We start from the raw sequence: 23,346 nt of genomic DNA, 5'->3' as shown, positions 1-23,346 counted from the left end.
CTGGAAATGTGTTCAGCCTGGGTCCATCCACAAGGGCCACTGAGGGTGTGGCCAACCAGGAGAAGTGTGTATGTGTATGTGGGGGTGTGGGGGTGGGGCTCCTGTCCAGAGCACCCACCCCATGGGGCCCAGACAACCAAGAGTAAGGATATGGCCATTTGGCCTGAGCCTGGTGACTGATGTCCTAGAAGTCACAGCTCAGCCTCCTGGGGTGCCTGGGAAGGAGGGACACTCCACCACCATCACCATGAGCCCTGGCCACACAGACACTGCAAGGCAGACGGACACAAGGCTGGGAGTTAGTGAATGCCAAGCCCTCGGCAGTCATCTGGTCCTAGGCTTTGGGGGACTCAGAGCCCCGGAGCAGTTGTGGGTGGGAGAGGTGCTGGGCTCCAGGTTCGTCTTCGTTTTCAGCACCTTCCTATCCAGGCCAGGTAAGACCAGAGCAAACTGGAAGCTCCAGAGAGCACGGGCCCAGACCCTGGGCAGGGTTGCTCAAATTTAAGCTGTGGCTGGATGGGGGTGGGGGTAACACTGAAGGGCCTTCAGGCAGGGACAGAGAATCCGACCCAGGGCTGCACCGTGGACTCTCTTCCAGGGAGTTCCCAGCCTGGCCTGGCCAGTCATGCTGCCCCTCCCTCCAGCCCCTGACCTGGAGGGACCCTCCATCTCCCTGCTTCCTGTCCAGCCCCTGGCCAGAGATGCCCTCACTGAGCACAGGGAAGAAAGAAATGCTGCTCCCAGCATCCTCTGCACCACCCACCCCCCACCCCCTGTTCCCCAGGCCTTTTCAGCCTGGAGAACCCAGAGCCCCTGATCAGCCTAAACATCGCTGATGTTCTGCCTAGGATCCAGAGGCCCCGTGTGACTCGATGACTTTCTCAAGGACACACAGCCTCAGGTGTCAGAGGCCGGCTTTCACCACACTGCCTCCTTCTGATCGCTGAGTGGCTGGCGTCTTCTCCCCTCCCTTGTTCTGGGCCCAGGGCTCAGAATCACACCTGAGGCTCAAGGCCCAGATGTCTACCTGGCTGATCGGGGATGATGTGTGAAGATGAGACAAAACAAAGAGATAGGGAGGGAGCAGGGGAGGAATGGGGGGTGGGATTGAATCCTTGACCTCAAAGCTATACCTCTGCAGGAGCAGCCCCTTTCCCGTACTGTGAGTCAGTGAGCTTCCCTTCTCCAAAAGTGCCTGAAATTCCACTACTTTGAACATTTATGTGGGGGTAAGCATTGTCCTTTCTTTGTTCTTCTTTCAAGACGCAAAAGCTCCAGGAGAGACAGGTGAAGGGAAAAGAGACTGTTAGGAGCAGCAAAATGTCCCTCAGTAAGGAAGAAAGGCATTATGGGAGAATCCCAAGAGGACCCTCTGGGATTAGCCAAGCTGTGGACAAGGATTGCACAAGACAAGAGCATTAGTCATTGGCTGAGTTTACGGAGGTCCTACAGCGGTTCTTAGTCACAGAGCGCTCTCTCCAGGTAGCACCTCATTCCCGAGAGGCAAGTTCAGTGGCGAGCCCCTTCTAGAGAAACATGCTGGGGGAGGGGGTTCCCTGCCCTCACGCCCCAGAATGGTGCCCACGATTACCTGAGCCGTAAGCACCTGTGGCCAGAGGCCTCCTCCTCTCTCCAGCTGCCCGGGAGGGATGGGGGTGCAGGGGTGGAAGAGTGAGGGGACGTGGAAACAGAGAAAGAAAGAGGACAAATGGAATGAATGGGGGAGGTGCCGGGAAAGGGCAGTGCGGATATGTCCCCCGCTCAGACCCTTAGAGCCCCAGGTGACAAGCAGGTGAGTCCAGCCTGGCCGCTCCAGGGAGGCTCTCAGTCTGTAACTGTCAGGCCATCCGACGACAACTGCCCAGGCCTCATGACAAGGCCTGGGAGTCCCCAGAACAGGCTGACACCCACACGGTGGCTGCAGGCAGGTCTGAGAGAGGGTGAGACAAAGAATGGAAGAGGAGGAGGAGAAGCGAGAGGAGGTGGCGGCCCCGGGGGGCCCCTACCTTTCCCCAGGGCAGAAGGAGGCGCTGCCCGGCCGCTGGCAGGTGGCAACGGGCGGGTAACGGGAGGGCGCTCCATCAGGTACCGGCGCCCGCCGCACCTCCAGGGGCCGCAGGCCCCCGTTTCGGGCCCGTTGCACGTGCTCAAACAAGAGGGCCAGCTCTCTGCAGGAGAGGGCGCCATCAGCAGCAGGCAGGGCCCTGGCACCGCCCGCTCACCTGGTGGGCACCGAGCTCTGGAGCTCAGATCCTGCCAGGCTCTGCCTCTAGACACCCAGCAGTGCTCAGCAGACACCCCAAGCCAGAACCGGCAGGGGAGGGGATGGGAGACACTAGCCTTCCTCCCTCCCTTTCTGCGCTCAGTTCCTGGGAAACCCTCAGGGCTGCTGAGTACGGCTGTGCAGGTTGGGCACAACTTGAGGGCACTCTCGGAAGGCGGCAGGTGGGAGCTTGGATCTAACCTACTCTCTGCTCATCAAGCGGAGCGCCTAGACATGGAGCTGTGCCTCCTTGGAGGCCAGCAGCCACCCTGAAATCTTCACCCTCCAGATCTGACTGGATTTTAGGGGGAAACTGAGGCTCAGGAGAGAGACTTGATAGGGTAGCTAGGCTAGCTTCCCACCCCAGCATCCACTCCTGCCACTGGGTTCTTGGAGATTAGATTTGGGGCTCAGCTTCTTCCTAACTCCCCAGGCCACTTCCTGTTTCCATAACCGAAGGACAGTATCTCCCCTCTGCCTTCCCATTATATGGACAAGGAAACCGAGCTCCAAGGAGCAGAAGGCCCGTGGACCTAGAATCTCTAAACCAAGCTCTGTCCCTCTTACCAGAGGACCCAATACTACCCCCAAATCTTCCCTCCCCCTCACATACACCCTATTTCTAACACACCAACCCCGGCCCCACTCCCCAGGGCCTGGCCTTGAGTCCTTAGAGCTACCCCTGGGAAAGGGAGGCTCCTTCCAAACCAACTACCATGCCTGTCTCTGAGGTGGGAGTTGCCTCTGCCAAGTGGAGGTGGGGGGGACCCAGTGTGATTCTGGGAGCCCCCCTCCCAGCCCCTTCTCTTCTGCTCCTCCCCGAGGAAGCCCCTGGGGCCAGGAGGGAGCAGGGAGGGGGAGCCAGGTGTAGGGGTGAGTGGGATCACGCAACAGCTGCTCTGGCTAATGAGGGAAAAGGCACCCGCAGAAGCGCTGAGCACAGCAGCCTAGCCCAGCCTCGCTCTTGATTCCCTGCCTGCCCGTGGGACTGAGCCACACTCTGTGCTCTTCATTCCTGCCCAAGGGCCTGGCCAGGCACCTGGCCACACAGACCTTGGTGATGGCTATTAATAATCCTCTGCATGCAGCCACCCCCAGGTGCAGCCTTACCCCAGCCCGGGCCAGTGGGATGAACCCGCTTCTGGGCACTAGGGCCCCGAAAAGTCGGGGCCTATTCACACACCCGGGTGCTGGACTCTGGCGCACACGTTCTTGCCCGTACCGCGCTTTCTCTCCCCAGCTGCAGTCTGCCAGGCTGGCAAGGGCTAACCCGACCCTCAGCTCAGACAGAGGGGAGACGAGCTGGGGGCGCCACGGCCCTGAATGGCGGCACTATGGGCTAGCATGCGGACTGCCAGTTCTCCAGAGCCCGGGGTGCAGCCGGCGGGCGGGGCTCTACCCCGTGCCCTGTGCCCAGCGTCCCCCACCTTCCCGGGGAAGAGCGAACTGGGAGAGAAGACGCTCCGGGCTCTGCATTACACAGAACGTGCAGAGCCAGCCCCAGATACTCCTTTGGGAGCCGTCACCCCTTTCCCACCCTCCAGGGCCGAGTCCCAGCCACCTGTCCCCAAGGGGGCATGACGACCAGCCACCGCCCCCCGCGCCCCACGTCCCCCTGCAGCAGGGCCTACCTGAAGGACGGGAGGATACTGTCATAGTAGTACCAGGTGGCCGTCAGGTAGGCCCGGCTCGTGTCGGTGGAGTACAGACGCCATGCAGCCTGCCGTGTGAGGGGAGGGAAGGGGGGACACGGCATCAGCGAAGCCTCCCCGCCCCTCACCAGCCCTCCACCCTCAGAGGACCCAGTCCTTGGGTCAGCGGAAGGAGACCCAGAGCCAGAGGCCAGTTCCAATTCCACAGCCACTGGCAGGGCCAGACAGAAACAGAGGCCCAGAGAGAAAGGACTTGCCCAAGGCGGGGAGCAGGGGTCCAAGGTAAGAGCTGGGCTCTGTCATCGGGCAGACGTGGCTTCCAGGCCAGGCTTTGCCCTTTAGTCGCGTGGGCAAATGAAGTGAAGCTGCAGAGCCCCGCCTACCTCATCTGTGGACTGGATACAATAGTACTTACCTAAGAGCCTGATGTGAGGATTAAAAGGGCAAATGTCTGTTAAGTGCCCAGCACGGTGCCTGCCACAGAGAAGGCCCTTCATACCAGGCTCCCCTGTTCAACCCTCCTGGCATCCCCCGTGACCCCAGCCAGTAAGTATCTGTTCATCGTGTATTTGAGGAATGTTGTCTTTCTCTCCCCCTAGACTCTAAGCTGTGTCTTGGTCACCACTGTATCCTTTGGCACATGGTAGGTGCTCTGCAAAGGTTTGGAGAATAGAAACTGAGTGAATTCTTAGTACTACGAATAAATCCACCTCATCTTTCCCAGCTGCCTGTCACTGCCCACGGGGTCGAGGAGGGAAGGGAAGAGCATCCCCTACCAACCCCTCTGCATCCAGGGACTGGCAGGATTTCCTCTGCAGCAGGAGGGATGAGGGGTGGACAAGAGGAAGGACTGTCCCTCTGCCTCCAGGTAAGAAGAAGAGCCAAGGAGGGACTGTGAGTGCGGTGATTAGGGAGGGCAGGGAGGCATGGACTAAGCCTAACTGAGCCCTGGAGAACCCCCCTTCTTTGGGTGCCTCTTGTCCTTAAGGGACTGCCCACTGCTGACCTCACTGGCCAGGCACCCTCCTAGGACAGGAATATTTTTACTTCCTGCTTGCCTAGGCCCCTGGCTTGAGCTGGGGAGCAGCTCAATGAGCTGTCTCATTAATTATGGGCACCACAATACCAGCTGTCTCTTGGCATGGACAGTGCCAGCCGCCTGCCCCTGTGGTGCCCCTTGGAAGGCCAGCTCCCAGGGGACGACGGCCATTGTGCCCCACGGGACGACGGCCATTGTACCCCACGGGACGCTGGGCTGATGGCTGGAAATAGCAGGGATGGGGAGGGGGTTCCACTCTGGGAGGAGAGATAAGGGGGTGCTGAGTCAGACTTGGATCGGGGAGTGCGAGGGTGGCATTCTGGGAGCAGGCCAAGGTGGGATGTGCCAGTATTCCCCAAACTACTTCCCGCAGGGGCTGCTCTCGCACACACCGACTAGAGAGAAGCCAGGGCTGGGTCACAGAGTCCCCCCAAAATCGGAGCTCTTGCCTCTCCCCACCCCATGCCCTATCAGAATGTCTCAGTGCAGTGGGGGAAACTGAGAGCACACACTCCTGGTCTTCTGATTTTCTTCCTACCCCTCTGGTTGCTCCTTCTCTGTCTCCTTGACTGGCTCAACTCTGCTGGCCCAGTCGCTGAATGCTGAGGTTCCTAAGGGCTCCGTTCTGGACCATTTCCTCTCCTCCGTCTTTGCTCTCTGCACTGGGCGAGCTCCTCCGTGCCCCGGGCTTCATTACTGTCCAGGTGCAATGCTTCTAGCACAGCCCCCTCCTCTTAGCTAGAGACCCGGACGTGCAGCTGCCTCGCTGGGGGGCTGAGGCCCCTCACGCTCTACGTGCTCCCGCCAATCTCACATCCCTCCTGCCCCAATCTAGTCCCCCTCCAGTGGGGAGGGCCATCAATCATCCAGTTGGGCAAGCCAGAAACCTGGAAGTCACCTGCCACGCAGCTCCCTCACCCTCTCCCTCACTCCTGATGCCACGAATCTCACCTCCTAAATATACAGAATCTGCCCACTTCTTCCCGCCTCAACTGTTGTGATACCAGTCCAGCACCCTGCCTTGCCCAGACAGGTGTCAGAGCCTCGTGTCATCTCCCACGCACACCTGGGGCCCTCTCCAATCCTTTCAAAACACAAATCTGATCATGTCACCCATTCCTCCTATTTCATACCTGTCAGGGGTTCTTCATTGCTCTCAGCAGAGTGTTAAACTCCTCTCTGTGGCCCTCAGGTCGGGGCCTTGCCCACTTACCCAACCCCTTCCACTGTATACTCCTCCTTGAGCTTTCTGTCCCAGCCTCGCTAGCTGCCTTCAAGTTCACCAAACACACCATGCTCCATTCCACCACAGGGCCTTTGCACATGCTGTTCCCGTACTTTGAATGCTCCCCCCCTTCACCTCTTCACCTATTTGACTCCTACCAGTCCTCCAGCTCTCAATTCAAGTATCAATTTCCCAGGCTCATCATCCCAGAGCTCCCCTTCAAGGTCAGATCGGGCCAGGACCCTGTTAAATGCTCTTCAGAGAACTATTCTTTCTTTCAAGGTGTTTGTCTCAGTTTATAGTTACAACATTCACTTGTGTGAGTGCTTGGGGAATGAGCTGGTGTTGGGAGCAGTGCGGGCTTACTGATAACTGCACAGCCTTTCCGTGGCAGGACAAGAGGCCCTAGCCCCACTCCACTGCCGGTCACATAGAGCTGGGGCTGGAGCGGGACTGTGGGGCAGCTCTGATGAGGCCCGAACTAGGCCTGTGGCGCAAGGGAAGTTTCTGAAAGTCCCCCTTAGCATCCCAGCTCTAGCCCTGACTTGGCATGTGACCCTGGAGAAGTCACATCTGCTCTCAGAGCTTCAAAGTGGAGTCACAGTTGCAAAACTGGGACACCTGGGTCAGCATAGAGGAGTTGACACACCAGTTCGTTTCAGGGGCTTCCTGGGCGTCTTGTACCTGGATGAGGTTGGCTGCAGGCATCCTCCTCTTCTCGAAGTGCTTCTGACGGTGCTGCTCCTGCACCTTCAGGGCAAAGCCAGAGCCAAGGATGCCCTAGGGGAAGAGGCGTTGTTGGGAGAAAGGGGCGGAGGGGGACGACAAGAGGAGGAGAAGGTCTCCACCCCTGCCCCTCTGAGCTCTCCCCTCCCCCATCCCTGCAAATCCAGGAGAGGGGCTAAGCAGGCTCTGCCCCCAGGGCCCTCCCCACCCCGGCCGGGAGATCCTAAGCGCAGGGGGACTCACGGCAGGCAAGGCAAAGAAGGAGATGCCTAGTAAGGCGAAGCCAGCAGCCAGGACCCTGCCTAGCCATGTATGGGGTGTCTTGTCACCATAGCCAATGGTCGTCAGAGTGATCTGGGGACACAAAGAGTTTACCCTCAGGAGCCACCCACAAGAGCTTGTTGGGGCACAGGCAGGTGGGAGCCTGATCACGAGGGGGGTGCCCTATGGTCGTCCACAGGGGCTGGTTAGGGGCATAGATGGATCATCGCTCCCCTTCCCTGCCCTGTGCTGATCAAGGTGAGGTGGCAGGGGCTGGGTGTGGGGAACTAGATGGAGCACAAGCAGATCTACTGGGGCAGATTGGGGGCTAACACAGGGGCTGGTCACAGGGGGCCCCGGCCCTAGCTGAGAGGACAGGCTCGCTCAACCCTGAGTCAGAGGCACAGTGGTCACGCAGGGGAGGGTCTCAGGAAGAAGGGCAGCTCTGCATAGACCCTCACGCACCGTCCCCCACCAGAGCGAGTCCGCGTAGGAGGAGAAGTCGGAGTTGGCGTCCTTCTCGGCCAGATAGACCAGGAAGGAGGCGAAGATGAGCACCAGGAACCCGATGTACCAGGCGGTGATCAGCTCCTGCGAGGGCAGCAAGGGTGAGAACATTAGGGGGGGCCGAGGGGGAGGGGCATGGGGAAGTGGGTCACCCTGTGCCCACCTGGCAGAGGTGGGCAGGTGGGAGGTTCCCACAATGACTTGAGAGAGGTGTTCTGGAGGGGGGAAAAAGGTCCCCTCCTCTCGGAGTTGCCTGACAGAGGCTCTGCCCGCTTTCCCTCCCCAGCTCCTGCCTTCAAGGAGACCCTCCCTGGCCTTCCCGCCTTCCCGCCTTCCCGAAGGGTGAGGCCCTCACAAAAACTCAGGGTACGCCCCGGCCCCGCCCTTGACCTTCCAGGTTCCACATTCAGATCTCAGTCCCCAGCCGCCCCACACCCCCAACATCTAGTCCCGCCCCCCCACACCCTGCCCCAGCTCCCCACTTTGTTGTGCGCATAGACCCCCAAACCCAGAAGCTTCCAAGTGGGCCCCTCCAGCCCTACCCCTCAGGCCCCGCCTCCTGGCCTACACCTGCCCCGCAGACCTCGCCCCTGCCGAGCCTCAGAGACCGCACCCCGTGAGCTGGCCCCTGCTGCCCGCCCCCGCCGGCGCACCTTGCTGTGTGCGTAGACCACCGAGCCCAGCAGCTTCCAGGTGCCACCGCGGCGGTCCATGCGCACCATGCGCAGGATCTGCAGGAAGCGCATGCTGCGCAGCGCAGACGTGGCGAAGATGTTGCCCTGCGTGCCCGCAGCGATGACAGCCACCGAGGCCACGAACACGATGAAGTCTGCAGGACCAGGGGAGCCGAGGTCACGGCCATGCCGGGGAGCCAAGCCACCCCGCCAGGCTCCGAAGTGGGGGTGGGGGGTGCCGGGGCCGTCGGGGCGGGCGTGGGGGGGAATAGGGAGGATCCGTGGAATCTCTGTCAGCAGCCAGGGTCTGGGTCAGGGTGTCCACCCTGGGGCTTGGGGTCAGGGGTCAGGTGCGGGTGGGCTGGTCTTATCACCGATGACACAGAAGGGTTTTCTGGCAAAGCGGAAGCGGCCCTGCCATCCTCGGTAGCGGCAGCAGCATCCAGCGGACCAGACGCGGATGATGTACTCCAGGCCAAACACCACGATCATCACGAATTCCTGTGGGACCAGGGCCCTGAGTTCTGGTCTCCTCTCTCCAGGAGCAAGGGCCCAGGTCACACAGGACTGGCCCAGCCCAGCTCCCCTGCGTTAGGGGTACCAGGATTTCCTCAGACCACCTCTCCTGGACGTTCCTACACCTGGCTGGACCTGAGGAGGAGTCCAGAAGTCACGTGGCCCCTTCTTCAGCCTGAAAGCCCAAGGCGGTCTTGCCCGTCCCATCCACCAGCTGTGTGCGGTTGTCTGCTCTCCACCCCGCCCTCCCCCTCCCAGCTCTCCCAGACTCAGTAACCCTGACTGGGTGACATAAGGGGTGGCTGTCTGTCAGCTGTCCACTTCCAAGGTGCCTCTGTCTAGAGGGGAAAAAAAAAAATCACACCAGGGGTTGAGTTAGCAGTTTGGGTCCTGAGAAGGAGTGGGGCTTATTCACCTCTTCTCTGGGCCCAACATCAGCCCTGGCTTAGGCAGGAGGTCCCTAGCCCCCCAACATTGGCTAGAAAGCAGGACAGGGAGTCCAGAGAGGGGCAGCCATCAACTCAGGGAACACAGCACAGCTGAGCAAGCCGCTCTCTGAGCCATAGAATGAGAAGCCTCTCCCCCCCACACCCCGCCCCCACAAGCCCCGAGGGGCTGCCTTACACAGCCTCACTCAGACCTGGCCTCTGACGCTCACCAAGATGAGGAGACATTCGTTGGCAAGTTCCTGGTGCTCCTGAATAGTGGACAGCACAGACAGCACCAGGCAGCTGAAGACCAGCAAAAATCTGCAACGGCAGCAGGGAGAGGGTTAGGACTGCTGCGCGGACAGGACTGGCAGGGGGTGGGGGGGGCTGTGGAGTCACTGGAGGAGGGAAGCATGATTTGGGAAGAACTATCTGGAAAGCAGAATCAGAATCAGAGTCCCCTGAAGTTGTGGTTCTGTGCCGGACACCAGAGGGAGAAGCCCCCACGCTCTGGGCTACGGAGCTCACAAACACCGACCACCCTCTCAGCTGCCCTCACTGCAGGCTGCCGCTCAGACAAGGTGCCACTCGGCTGTGGGTGGCAGGTCTGTCTGGGCTCGTGGTGGAAACAGACGGGCTCAAGGTCCCACGGTCAGGAAGCGCCTGTGGGCTCAGCCACTCACCGGTGGTGTCAGGCCCTGGCTCAGTTTTAAGACCGTCTTAAGAAAAGTAGCCCAGAGGTCAGCTGAGGGGCCAGGGAAGGTCAGCAGCCGACGGAGGGGTCCCTGTTCCCTGTGAATGCCAAGGTGGCAGGAGTATCGCTTCATTTGCAGAATGGGGACAATTGCCTCTGCCTTCGTGGGCTCTTAAGGAATTAAAGAATGAGGCAACTATGAAAGGACAGGAGACTAGGGAGGACAGGAAGAAGGGAAGGATGCAGAGGGGGATGGGGAATGAGGAGGGGGATCGGGCCTCAAGGCCTGCGACTCCCCTGAGGGCAGTGGGAAGCCCAGAAAGGGATGTTTAGAAATGGAAAGAACTTTATAACCCAGCTCATCCAACAGTTCCCTCAACCCCCGTTGCACACGTGAGGAAACTGAGGCCCAGACAGGGAAAGGGACTCACCCAAGGTCACTCAATATGTCCAGGACAGAGGTGAGATTAGAGCACGGGTTCCCCACTTCCCAGGGGATGGGAAGCGGGGTAAAGGGCATGAGAAGAGAGGCTGGCGGCCTTGGGGCCTCGGACAGCGTGCGACTAGGCAAGCAGGCCAGGCTGAGGGGCGCAGGCTGCAAATGGGGGAAAGCAACCGAGTCGGACTCCCGGAATCGCTCCTCTTTGGGAGGGGGGTGTGCTGGACGTGCATGTGCCCTTTGGAAGAGACTCCGGAGGGAGTGGGCTTCTCTGGAAACACACCTCTTGTGAACCGACCCACAGCCTTCCCCAGATGTTCCCAGAGTCTCCCCACCTGGGACTGCATTCTGCCTGAAGCACCCCACCTTTGGGGCCTGCTGAGACTCTGCTCACCCTCTGCTCTGGGGGGCCGTGGGCATGCCCTCCGCCCCCCTGTTCCCTCTTCAGAATGCCCCTTCCCAGCGCTTGCCTGTGTGTATGTGGCACTTTCCACATAGCTTTATTTGTGTTCCTGTTTCACGGTGGCAGGGGCATGGGCTCAGGGTCAGAGAGACTTGGGTTCAAATCCTGGTCCAGCTTGTACAGTGACCTACCCTGTCTGAGCCAGTCTCACATCTGTCCAGTGGGAGCTGATGGGAGGACAGACAGGGAAAGGACTTACACCCCTCCTTGGACAGGGGCTCCCAGCCTGCTTGGAGGGCAGGCTTAGCACTGCAAGCCAGCACATGCCCCTGGGTAGAGGAGGTAGGTGGCAGATGCTGGTAAAGGGTTTTGAATGAATGAGCGAGGAGGAGGCCTCCTTGGCCAGTTCCAGGCAAGAGCTGGGTCAGCAAAGACAGAAGGCCCAGGGAGAGGAGGCGGGAGGGCACCAGCATCTCATGCTCAATAATTAACCACAGAAAAACGCAACAGCCACATCCCCCAGGGAGGAGGACTGCCACTGAGCCCTGGGGCTCCGGGGACCGAGGACCCCCGCTGAGGTCATCTCTTCCAGCCCCCTCCCCTGGGAAGGGCTGCAGCCAAATCTTGATGGGCCTTCACCCCAGCCCTGAACAGAAATCCTTCCGTCCCACTGCTCAGCTGACCTCAGATCCTCAGGTAAATGGGCCACACTAAGGGCTTCCTGCTGGGACTTCCAGAAATTTATTTTTCTCAACACTGTTCTTTCCATGTCAATAGTTACACATCTATAAAATGGACACATCACAATGGGTTAAATGAAAAAAGCAGATTATCAAATCGGAAGGGCAATGTGATCCTAATTTTTAAAATGTAGACATTTTTATTTTTATTTTTTAAAGATTTTATTTATCAGAGAGAGAGCGGCAGCCAGAGGGAGAAGCAGGTTCCCTGCTGAGCAGGGAGCCCGAAGTGGGACTCGATCCCAGGACCCCAGGATCATGACCTGAGCCAAAGGCAGACACTCAACCAACTGAGCCACCCAGGAGCCCCTCAAATATAGATACTTTTTTATATTCATACCAAGGGTCAGCAGGGCTTATCTCTGGGTGGCAAAATTAAGAGTGATTTGGCTTTTGTTTTGTTTTTTGCTTATCTGCACTTCCTCTCATTTTTTAGGAAAAACTGGAGTAGGGGCGCCTAGGTGGCTCAGACGGTTGAGTGCCCCACTCTTGGTTTTGGCTCAGGTCATAATCTTAGGGTTCTGGGATGGAACCCAAAGGGGCTCCGAGCTGGGCGTGGAGTCTGCTTGAGATTCTCTCCCTCTCCCTTTGCCCCTCCCCCCCCCAACGCACTCTCTCTCAAAGAAATAAAATCTTTAAAAATAAATAAACAGGGGTAATAACAAACTCATAGGACTTGGAAAATGCATTTCCTTAAATATACAGAGATAGAGCCACCTTTAATCCTGTCCCCACCCCTTTACCACAATGGCCTTTGCCATTTCGTAGGTGTCAGGGTGTGGTGGCCTCTCCCCGCTGGAGTCCAGCTCACATGTCCAACTGTCTGCTCAGCATCTCTTTCTCAGATGTCTGGTGGTCTCTCAAACTGAACATGTTCAAAACCAAACTCGACTTGCCCTCAAATCTTGTTCCCCTTCTATCTCCCCATCTCCATTAATGGCACCACCTGCCACCCAGGGGCTCAGGCCAAATATCTAAGAGTGCCTTCGATTTTTCCTTTCGCTGACTCTCCACCTCCTGTCCTTCAGCAATTCCTATTGGCTCTACCTTCAGAGTAAATCCCTGGACAGACCACAGCTCCCCACCCTGACTAAGCCACCACCATCTCACCTCCGACTGGCCTTCCCGCCTCCACTCTGGCCCAACTGTGACCCACTCTCTTCATAGCAGCCGGGGTGATCTTCCTACAACACAAAGCTGGAAATCATCACTCTCCTCAGAAATCTACCCTGACTTCCCATCCCATTTGGAGAGCAGAAGCTAAACTTAGCGTGTGCAGGAAGGCCCTGTGAGCTCTGGCCCCCACCCCACCTCGCAGACTTGATCCTCTCCCCCACCCCACCTCCATCACTGCGCTCCAACCATCCTGACCTCCATGCCATTCCTGGAGCACCAAACTGATTTCCACCTCCAGGCTTTGCACTGGCTTTGCTGCTTCCTCTGCCTATTTATTGCTCCCTTACTCATCCAGGTCTCTGTTCCAACATCGCTTCCTTGGAGAGGCCTTCCCCAACCACCCCCTCTCCAAAACAATGGCCCCATCCCCACTCTCTCTTTCTTTGCTCTGCTTTACTTATTTTTTCATAGACTGAGTAAATGAAGAACAGAAATTCACATGAAACAAACATTAAAACATCATGTCACCAAAGCCCCCCGTTTGTATCCACTGAGAAGGCCCCCAAAGCTCTAAAGCACATCCCTCCCTGACCTGTTGGACACCCCAGCATCCTTCCGAGAAGGGAAGAGAAGGCAGGTCTCTGACCTTGACCAGCTCCATGTGGCGGACGCTGTTTCAAAAGCCCCTGAGCTTCACCTCCCCTTCGTTCACACACTGGATGGGAGTTTCACCACCCTAGATGCTCAATACAGTGGAGCAGATACACTGAATCTGATAGAGAACATCTTGTGTCCCAGGCACTTGAATAATTATCCCCATCTTCCAGATGAAGAAATGGGGCCCAGGGAGGGACAGACTTGCTCCAAATCACACGGTGAATCAGTGTGATCTCTCAGCCTACCTTGGTCTTCCTGAGGGGTCCTCGCACAGACCCCGCTCTCGGGACAGTGGAAGGGAGCTCAATGTCTGGAGCTTAGGCAGAGAGGAGACAGAGAGAAGGAGCCGGAAGCCAAGGTGTTGCTGTGTCTGTCAGAACCAGCGTATGGCTTCATTCATGCGACAAACAAGGAGGAAGGATTGTCTCTAGCCCCCTCTGGGGCCTCAATTTCTCTGTCTCTACAATTATAGATAGTACACTATCAAGCTGGCTGGCTTGGCCTCTCTCTGACGTCTCCCCAACAGAGACGTCAGACTGACATGCGCTTTCTGGAGCATCTTTGCCCATCATGTCTGGCTGCAATTTGGGGCCCGGGCCCTCCCTTGCCCGACCCAGGAGGCCGAGCTGGGACACATGGGTGCTGCCTGGCTGACTCTCCCCGGCTGGGCTGCACCCCACGCTGTGACTATCCCGCTCATTCGGGAAGGCAATAAGGAGATTAGGGACCGAACAGGTAGACGGTTTGCTTAGATCCGTGGTTCTCCACCTACAGCTGGTGTCGGAATCACCCAGAGGACTTGTTCAGATACTGACTTCTGGGCCTCACTCCTAGAATGTAAGTATGAGGTGGGACCTGAGAATTCGGATGTCTGTAAAGTTCCCTGGTGATACTGGTGCTGCTCCCCCCCGGAACCACACTTTGAGGATCACTGACTCAGCAGCTAGGCGTGGTTGCGGCTGATTCAGTGATTAGCCAGCTCACGGCTTTTTGAACAACTGCAATTATTACTTTCCCCGCCTCACCCCGCCCCCCCCCACCTTCCTGAAATCACTGCAGAAACAGCCACAGGGCAGGGGGAGCCAGGATGGCCCTGCTGGGGATGTGGGTCTCATGCCAACATCAGCTTCACCCCCGAGTCACTGTGTGACCCCCAAACTGCTCCTGCTGGCTGAGGGCTTCCTATTGGTCAGACACTGTGCCAAGCCCTCTACACGCTTATTTTTAATTACTTCTCACAACCACGCTGTGAGAGAACCATAATCACGCAAGGCTTATCAATGAGAAAACACAGGCTCAGAAAGGCAGACTATGACGGCTGCAAAACTCTGTGAATATACTAAAAAAAACCCTGAATGGTGAGGGGGGGATTTTATGGTATGTGAATTAGAGCTCAGTAAAGCTGTTATTTAAAAGGAAAAAAAAAAGAAAAGTATACTAGATTGTCCAAAGTCATAAGGTGGGGATCTAAACTCAAGTCCACCTGGACCACCAAGCCATACTACCCCTCTGGGCCTCAGTTTCCCTGCCTGCAACATGAGGTGGGGGACATCAGCCTTATGACTCTCCAGCAGAGGGGTAGAAGGGAGAGGGTCTGCCAGGAGCTCAGGTCCAGATTCTCTGGGGATGTCCCCAGAGAGACAGATGCTTGGAGACTGAAGAGGTGGGGATGTGAGTCGGGGGTCACACAGCAGAAAAGGGGTTACCTCCCAACCTCTGAGGTACGTTCACTTAAGACGTTGTTTGCCATCTACACTCAGCCAGGTTGATTATAAAGCCAGAAATGAATAACCCAGACCCCCCAAGAAATGAACAAGTATTGCAAAGCGATGACGTGATGGACGAGGGGATAACAGGTGCCAAGGGGCTTGGGGGAAGCCCTAAGACAGCTGTCACAGAGCCAAAGTGGAGGGATCTGTGAGGACTTGGGGGAGGTGACAGCCAGTGCCCCCAGCAGGAGAGCTGCGGGCACCAGGGTTGTGAGGGCCTGTCTACAGCAGTTCTGGATGATGCGGGCCCAAAGTGAAGGCACTGTGGAGAAACCAGGGGGCAGGATCCAGGCATTACGAGCGGTATCCTCGAGGCTACAGGGAGCCATTGGACAGGGTCGTGAGAGGAATGACATGTGTGATAGGTGTTTCAGCATTACCACTCGGGTAGTGTGAGGCATGGATTGGAGGGGGTGAGACTGATGGGGGAAAAGCAGATAGAAAGTTCCACAATCATTCAGATGAGAGACGAGGGTGACAGCACCAAAAAGAAGTGGACAGATGGAGGTTTCAGGGAGTAGGATTTGGTGATGGTCTGGAAATGGGGACAAGGAAGGAGGATGACCCTCCTAGTTCTGGTGTGGGCACCAGGTGAATGAAGGTGCCGTGGGGGAGCAGAGATGGGAGACGCTGCTGGAGGGGCAGGTGGGGGCACACGGGCAAACACTCAAGGGCATGAAGAGAGACACCGGAGCCGGAAATGCAGATTTGGGGCACAGGCGGGGTAGAGGCCACAGTAGTGGCCGAGATGGCTCAGAGAGCATGCGGCACATTTCGAGGCGGACCCAGTGGGACCCCAGAGGCACAGAGGGAGGAGACATACTCCACCCCAGATGCGGAACGAGCTGCCAGCGAGACGGGAGGGAAACAAGGACAAAGAGGAGGCAGAGATGCCAAGCAAGGGGGTTTCAAGGAGGGAGCAAAATGACAGTGTCAAGTGCTGCCAAGAGGTCAAACAAGATAAGGCCTGAAAAAATGTCCACTGGATTTGGTGACAAGTTGGTCCCTGGGCACATTGGCAAGGGCAGCAGAGGGGGCGGGGGGGGGTGGGGGTGGGGAGCGGCGCAGGCCCCGGTGGGATGGAGAGGCGGAGGGGCGTGAGAAAGAGGGAACAGGGGCATACAGATAGCTAAAGTCTGCCGGCACGGAGTAGATGCAGTGGCTGGAGAAGGATGTGGAGCACAGGGACTGGGCTTTGGTTTTTTATTTTAAGATGTGAGAGCCAGAGTGGAAGAAGCCAAGAGAGAGGGAGAAGTTGAAGATGGGGGAGAGAGAGGGAGTGATCAGTGGAATGACGTCCCCAGGGCAGCGGGGAGGCTGGGATCCCGAGCATGGCAGGGCTGGTGCTGAGCCGAAAGGACCCTGCCATCTTGGGACAGGCGGCCAGGGGGAGGGGCTAGGTGGAACAGGAGGTTGGGGGACCGGGAGGCCAGAGTGCTCCCTGGGGACTGCAACTTCCTCTGCAGAGGTGGGGGAGGTTTGAACAGCCAGTGTGGAGGGAAGGGACTAGGCCCTGGGGAGGGGTCCCTGGGGAACACAGGACCTTTATCCCCTATGGTAAGGATGGGAGGAAAGATCCAGAACATACAGGTGCTCCACATGTGCATTTTTTATTTCGTTTGGTTTGGGACTTTTTTGGTTTTGTTTTTAAGGCTTCATGATCCTGAGGGAGGAAAGCAGCCATGTGGGATGAGGGGATACCCACACCCCCAACCAGGCCAAAGTAAATGCAGAACCAGGCCATGCCCCTTCCTTCCTCCTGGGCCTCCTTCCTTCTCTCCAGTGTCCCTCCTCCCAGATAGCCCTGCCAGTGTCTGCCACCTGCTTGGCCACCAGCTGGCTCCCTCATTTCTACAACTGGCCTTGGGAGTATGTGACCCCACCCAAACCAGGACCCCAAAGGCAAGTTTCTGTCTCCCCACCCGGGGACAGCGAGGGCCAGTCTGTCCCCATTCAGCCAAGGTTTCCGGAGGACAGAGGCCATAACCCCACCATCTTCCAGCAGAAAAGGGCTTCTTAAGCCCCAAACCAGAGTTGATACTGAACAAGGGACCTCAGCTAGACCTGAGGGGCTCCCTCAGGGGAGCGGTGTGGCCTGGAGGGCCCCAGGCTCGTCTGGGGAGAGCAGGCTCTTACTTTCTCTTGCAGGGGGATGGAGGGGAGGGGCAGTCGGCCAGGCCTCAGAGTGAGGCTCTTTCCAAGAATCCTCAGGGGCTGGGACGAGAAGTTTCCCCTGATCCAGCGATTCTAAATATGGCAAAGGGAGCAAAAGCACGTGACCCAGGGCCCCACACCAGGGCTGCTGCTGCGGCCGCTGCTTCTCTGGGCCAGAGGCCTATGCTGGGGGCTCAGGGTTAGGGATGAGGTCTCAATGGAGCCTCAGTTTCCCTGTCCACAACATGAAGGTGGGGCACACTCAGTGAAGGCTAAAGTCCCTTCAGCCTTACTACTTTCCAGAGTAGGGTGGAGGGGAGAGGGCTGAGCCCTCAGCTCAGTTCCAGATTCTTTGAGGACGTCCCTGGAGGGACGGCAGTCGCCGGCACATAGTACAAAATATGAAAAAAATGCCCCCTCTTGGAGAAGCAATTCGAAAAAGGCGTTCCCTTTAGCCTGAAAAATTATAAGAAGTTGACCCCTGTGGACGGACCCACTAGAAACAGGCACCCCTTATTCTGGGCTGACCGAGCCCTTAAGCATGGGCTGGATTTCAGTGCCACCAGCGTCCCCTTGGCCAGGCCCCTTGGCAGCGCACAGGGTGTACCAGGGCGTGGGCAGCCCCCGGGACAGCTCTGACAGCCACCGCAGCCCGGAAGGGCCAACCCTACGTGGTACCACCCGGCTCCGTGCCGCTCTCCTGGCCACCACTGACTCATCCAGAGCTGGACACTGACCCAAGAAAGGCCCCCCTCTAGGTCGGGCCCAGCCAGTCAGGTTGTCTTTCTCAGGAATGGAACGAAGAACCACAGAGGAAAGTTGGCAAGGGTGCAAAGAGAAACGGACACGAGGCCGTTGTTCCAGAATCTCATCTCCCCTCCTCTGTTCTGTGAAGCCCCGACGTGCCTCCCTCCGTGATGCCACGAAATTCTTCCCTCTCCTGGCAGGAGGGGGTCCTATGCCTCCACATGCCCATTTGTCTTAAGCTAGCATGAATGCTCTCAGTCCCACTAGGATGTGGCAGGCAGTGTCTTCTGGACCAGGTGTTTCAGGAATCATAGCCTGGTCCTCTCCCACCTGGACCAGCTCCAAACCCTCCTACTCCTTCTCGCTGCTTCCCCCTGCCATGCCAGCCAGACTACCTGGTGCACCAGGTAAGTGGGCTGAGCAACATGTCAAGGGTGGGAACGAGGAGGGAGCCACCCATCTGTTTGGGGCTGGCCAAGCAGCACTGACTCCTCAAATAAACAGGGAGCGTGGGCTCCCCAGCAGGAGGCCAGCGAAATGAAAGCGAAGTAAGGAGTGGAACACAGGCAGCCTGGATTCTGGAAGCTTAAACAAGAGAGCCAATGGGAACCTTCCCCTGGCTCCACCTGAGCAGCTCCATGTGGATTCGGGTGACTCAGTTCTACATTCTGGGCTTGGCATAAGATTTCCTTTGAACGAAGAGCTTTGCTGCTTTTTTAAAAAGTGTGAAATCCACCGACTTACAGGCTCAGGCCCAAGCTCCCAAGCACCAAGCACAGTTGCAAGGAAGGCCCTTCCTGCCCCACCACCTCACTCCCCACCGCGCAGAGCCCAACCCCGCACTGGGTACTCCGTTGTCACACAGCTCTATCCCCCCCAACAGCCAGCGACTTCTCCCTCCCAATCTTTGCTCATGTCGTGTCTGCCCCTCCTCCAGGTGTGGCTGGGTTGGCGGGGGGAGCCCACCTCAGACTCCCTTCACTCCCCACCCCCCTCTCTATGCCCACCTCCATCATCATGGCATTTACTTCAACTGGAGAAAAGCTGTGGGAGGAACTGCCACCTCCCACAGACCAAGAGCTGGTTGAGGTCTTGTCCTTTCCACCTTGAATGCCCTGGGCCCAACTGAGAATGGGTGCTGGGCGAAAGCTCCCTGAGAGAAGGCACAACCTAGGCCCAGGACCCCAGGCATCACCCCCCACCCCCACCCCAGTGTGCCGCCACCACCCTGCTGGCCGCTCCTGGCTGGGCATCTCCACCCTCCCTGCAGCAGGTGGGGTGAGAGTGAATCAGGGCAGGTGGCCCCAGCATGTCACTCAGCCACTCGCTGATGTGTGGGGTGTGCACTCTTGCGGGGGAGATGGGGAATAGGCAAGTAAAGGTTCAAGATGTGATTTGCGCCCCACGTTGGGCACAAAGTTTACCTGGGGCGCCTGGCTGGCTCTGTTGGTGGAGCGTGCGCCTCTTGATCTTGGGGTCATGAGCTCAAGCCCCACGTTGGGTGTAGAGCTTATGTAAATTTTAAAAAATGTGAGATGATGATAGAAAAAAATTAAGTGGGGAAAGGAGAGAGGGAACATGGGTATGGGAGTTAGGGACTATTTTATAGAGGGTGGTTGGGGAAAGCAGCATTGAGAAGGTGACTTTTCAGCAGAGATCTCAAGGAAATGAGCGAGTGAGCCATGCGGGTATCTGGGAAAATAGCGTTCTGAGCAGAGAGAAAAAGCAAGTGCAAAAACCTGAGCCAGAGGGTGCCTTGTATGCTCCAGACCATCAAGAAAGGAGTGCCCCCAGAGTGGAGTGAGGAAGGGGGAGTGGTGGGCAGCGAGGGCAGAGAGGCAGTGGAGGTGGGAGGCAGATCATCTATTGGCTCCTGTGAGGATTTTGGCTTTTACTCCAAGTGAGATGCGGAGTTCTGAGCAGGGAGTAAGGCAATCTGACTTTCATTTGCAACAGCAAGGGCTGTTGGGTAGAGAGCAGTCAGTGGTGTGGAGTGGGGACGGGGAGGGGGTAATGGCATTTGCCCCCACAGCTGTATGATCCAAGCAAAAGATGCTGGTGACTTGTACTAGGGGGACGGATGTGACAGGAGGGGACCAGATACTGACTCTATTTTAGCACAGAAAGATCCCTTAGAGTGAATCAATCCTCTCATTTATACAGGGGAAACAGTCCCAGAGAGGGCATGATCTACCTGTGATCATACCCTAGAGCAGAGGCAGAGCTGGGTCTGGCCCCTAGATTTCCTGATTCCTAAGGTAATGTTCTTTTGATTTCTCCTCTTCCTGAAGGAGGACCCAGGCACCTGCCCCTCACCCCCACCTCAAAAATTCCCTCACCTGAGCATGAGCAGCATTTCTTCCTGCCGCGTGTGACAGGGTGGCACTGGGTTCAAGGATTGCCCAGGCCCCCGGCTACTTGAGCCTGGCAGAGGTCAGGGTCACCCCTAAGGAGCCTTCTGTCCTCTGAATCAGCAGAACCTTCCCAAAGGGGGGAGTGGGGGAGGGAGGGAAGAATCCAAGCCAGGGGAAAGAGCTCAGTCCCCAACACTTGGTTGTCAGCACTCCCGGAGTAGAGAGGGCACCAAGAGCTGACAGGGTGGAACAGGAGATTCAGGGAAGGCTGGGCCCCCTGGGGAGTCCAGGCCCCAAGGTTGAGCCCAGCCTGGGAGTGCTGCAGACTCAGCCAACTGAGAATCCCACCCAGTGGGAGGTTTAGGGGGCATAGTGGGGAGAGGTGTTTCAATGCCTTTGCTACCAGTAAGCAAAGCGGTATGCAAACTCACGGGCCACACCTGGGGCAGTTGGTTACAGCTGTCCTGAGAGCCTCGCTCCCCATAGGGACCCTAAATCCGGGTCCAGCCAGACTGAATCCAGCAAGACTGACTCCGGTGGGCCCTGACAGCTGGAAAAGCTTTGCTGTATGACCTTGGGCCAGGAGTACAACTTCTCTGGGCCTGTTCCACAGCCAAGGTGGAAGGGTGGTTAGGAGGGTCTTACTTAGGCTGGAAGCCAGAAGTAGAATGCAGACATCCTTTCAGTTCTGCCTTTAATGGGAGACGCCGCCCAGCCCCTAGTTCCAGCTGATTCAGAGTCCTCTAAGAGCCAGGAGCCCGCGTGGGGGCTCTCTGCTCTTTGTCAAGGTTGGGGGCTGCAGAAGGCCAAGCACAGGGGTGTGGACAGGGCTAGGAACCTAGGTCGATGGGCTCTCTATCCTGACTCTGCACCACTCAGCTGAGGAGGTGGGAAACTGTCTCTGAGTCTGGCTTTACGACTGAGGAAGGGTCTCTGAGGGCCCTATTTTTCACTCATCCATCTGGGACTAGTGATTTCAGCTTCCCCAAAGGGAAGTGAGGTCCTAGCAGCTCCCGAAGCTGCCAGTCCTGAGGAGCTTCTAGAATCTGAGGAGAGGATCTTTTACATTTCATTTGCATGGTGCTCATTTGCATGGAAAGTCTATCTCCAAAACTCCTCTACAATTGAATAATAATAGCAAGGAGGAGTCAGGGTAGACCAAAGCGAAACTTCCAAAAGCTCATTAACCACAGAAAGGGCGCTGGAGGTCAGGGAAGGGGACATATTGCACCTCTCTGGTCCTGACGCCCCCTCCTCTTCTAGCGGAGGAAGACAGAACCCTACAAGTATCAGATCCAAAGGAAGAGGGCTTCAATTCAGCTCTGACCCTGATCTCTGCCAGCCTCAAGAATTCGGGGGACCTTGTCTTGTGGGACTTTGTCTTGTGGGACCTTGAGCAAGTGAGCTGGCCCACGCTGGGACTCAGTTTCTTCGTCTGTCTAATGGAGCCAAGGATCCCTGGTGCAGCACTCCGGAGGCAGGGGTCTGGCCCAGATGAACCCCGCGCTGAGGGGTTGCAGAAAGGCTTGGGTTCACTTAGGGACACAGAGGAGGCTGACTCCTGGCGGGACTCTTCGGGAGAGGGAGGGGCTCCTGGGAAGAGGGCCCTTGGGAGGAGGGCCCCGGGGGGGACTCCTCCCTCCGCACGGCCCGCTACTCGCTTCCCCTGCAGGGGCCCCTTCCTCTGCTGCCAACGCACAGCCGTTCGGCGCTCCGGGGTCCGCAAGGTCGGCCCCGCCTCCTCGGCGTAGCGGGGGGCTTACTGGAAGGGGCGGGACACCAAGGTGGGCGGGGCTCTGAGTCCTCCCCGGGAGGGGCGGAGCTTCGCCGACACCCGGCACCGCGCGCGGGAGGGGCGGGGGCGGCGCTGCGGCTCCGGTTACCTCCTTGCGGCCTCCCCCGCCCCGCCGGCTTCTTTTTCCGTTTCCAAATTAACAATTGAAAACGCGGCGGCCTGAAAGGCGAGCAGCGGGCCAAGCGGAAAGTGTGAAGGTGCCGCCGCGTCCCCGAGGACGGGGGCGGAGTGGGGGGCGCGACACCCTGACTGCCCGGGGCTCGCCCACCCACCAAAGCGACGTGTGGGCACTGAGCGCCCCAGGGCACAGAGGTGCCAAGGCCCCTAAGTCGGGTCTTGGCCTGATCCAGCCCCTCGTGCTGTCCTGGCCACTGCAGTGTCTCAGGACCCAGTGCCCAGGCTCTGGGTGGTGCCAGTCCCCAAGGGCGCTGGCGGAGGAAGCGGGGGCACCAGGGCTGGGTTACTACTCTCGAGGCTGAGTGCCCAGGAGGGTGCCAGGCAGCACCCTCATAGCACTGTCCTTAAGGGCTCCCAGAGTCAGCTAGGTTTGTGTGTGGCCTCAAGCAAGTCATTTCAGCTTAGAGAGACTCAGTTTCCTCATCTGGGAAATGGGGAGGGAAGATCCAGGGCTGGTTGTGAGGAATAAATGAAATGAGAAGATGCCTGCCGTTGGCCGACAGCGAACACAGTAGATAGCAGCCATTATTATCTCCGTTGATAATGATGATGATATTGAGTCCTTGGCACCCTTTCCCCTTCCTGTCCACCAGTGGAGAATACTGGAATTGACTGGTCTTTTCCTCCCCTCATCTCCTCAGGGCCTCCCCCAAAGCTCCACTTAACAGATAAAGAAACTGAGGCCAGGAAGGTCCCTCATAAGGGGCTCCACGTCATTTGTAAGTGAAAAGAACCAGGGCCTGAGCCCAGATCTGACCCTCAGGCCTGGACTCATCGTACAGAGATGAATGGTCCCTGGGGTCAGGGCCCTGGGCACTGGACCCCCCTCATCAGTGTTCTCAGACCTGGGTGCTGATCCTAGGGCAGCTGGAACAAATGAGTGGGTAATGGAGAAAGTCCCCTCTCTCAGGCAGGCAAGAGCATGGACCAGTGAGCCAGAGGGTGGACACCAGGGAAAGGTACAGTTTCTGGTCCCCCCAGGCCCCCGTAATGTCAGCTCCATGAATGCG

At 57.7% G+C, this 23,346-nt stretch overlaps 1 protein-coding gene across 2 annotated transcripts in view; it reads right to left on the bottom strand.

The window, feature by feature from the left end:
* Nucleotides 1–23,346, bottom strand: part of KCNQ4 (potassium voltage-gated channel subfamily Q member 4) — a 53,279-nt gene that overhangs the window by 13,859 nt on the left and 16,074 nt on the right. For both annotated transcript variants that reach the window (XM_006747208.3, XM_081818203.1), the window contains exons 2-9: nt 9,522–9,612; nt 8,722–8,848; nt 8,327–8,502; nt 7,632–7,757; nt 7,149–7,259; nt 6,864–6,959; nt 3,895–3,983; nt 2,007–2,168 (exon numbers count right to left, since the gene is read on the bottom strand). In XM_006747208.3, coding sequence (XP_006747271.3) covers nt 2,007–2,168; nt 3,895–3,983; nt 6,864–6,959; nt 7,149–7,259; nt 7,632–7,757; nt 8,327–8,502; nt 8,722–8,848; nt 9,522–9,612 — 978 coding nt within the window. The remainder of the gene's footprint in view (nt 1–2,006; nt 2,169–3,894; nt 3,984–6,863; nt 6,960–7,148; nt 7,260–7,631; nt 7,758–8,326; nt 8,503–8,721; nt 8,849–9,521; nt 9,613–23,346) is intronic.

The sequence above is a fragment of the Leptonychotes weddellii genome, chromosome 4 (assembly GCF_054177405.1).
Source record: "Leptonychotes weddellii isolate Sample4059 chromosome 4, ASM5417740v2, whole genome shotgun sequence".
Taxonomy (NCBI): Eukaryota; Metazoa; Chordata; class Mammalia; order Carnivora; family Phocidae; genus Leptonychotes; species Leptonychotes weddellii.
This window is presented reverse-complemented; position numbering and strand designations above follow the sequence as displayed.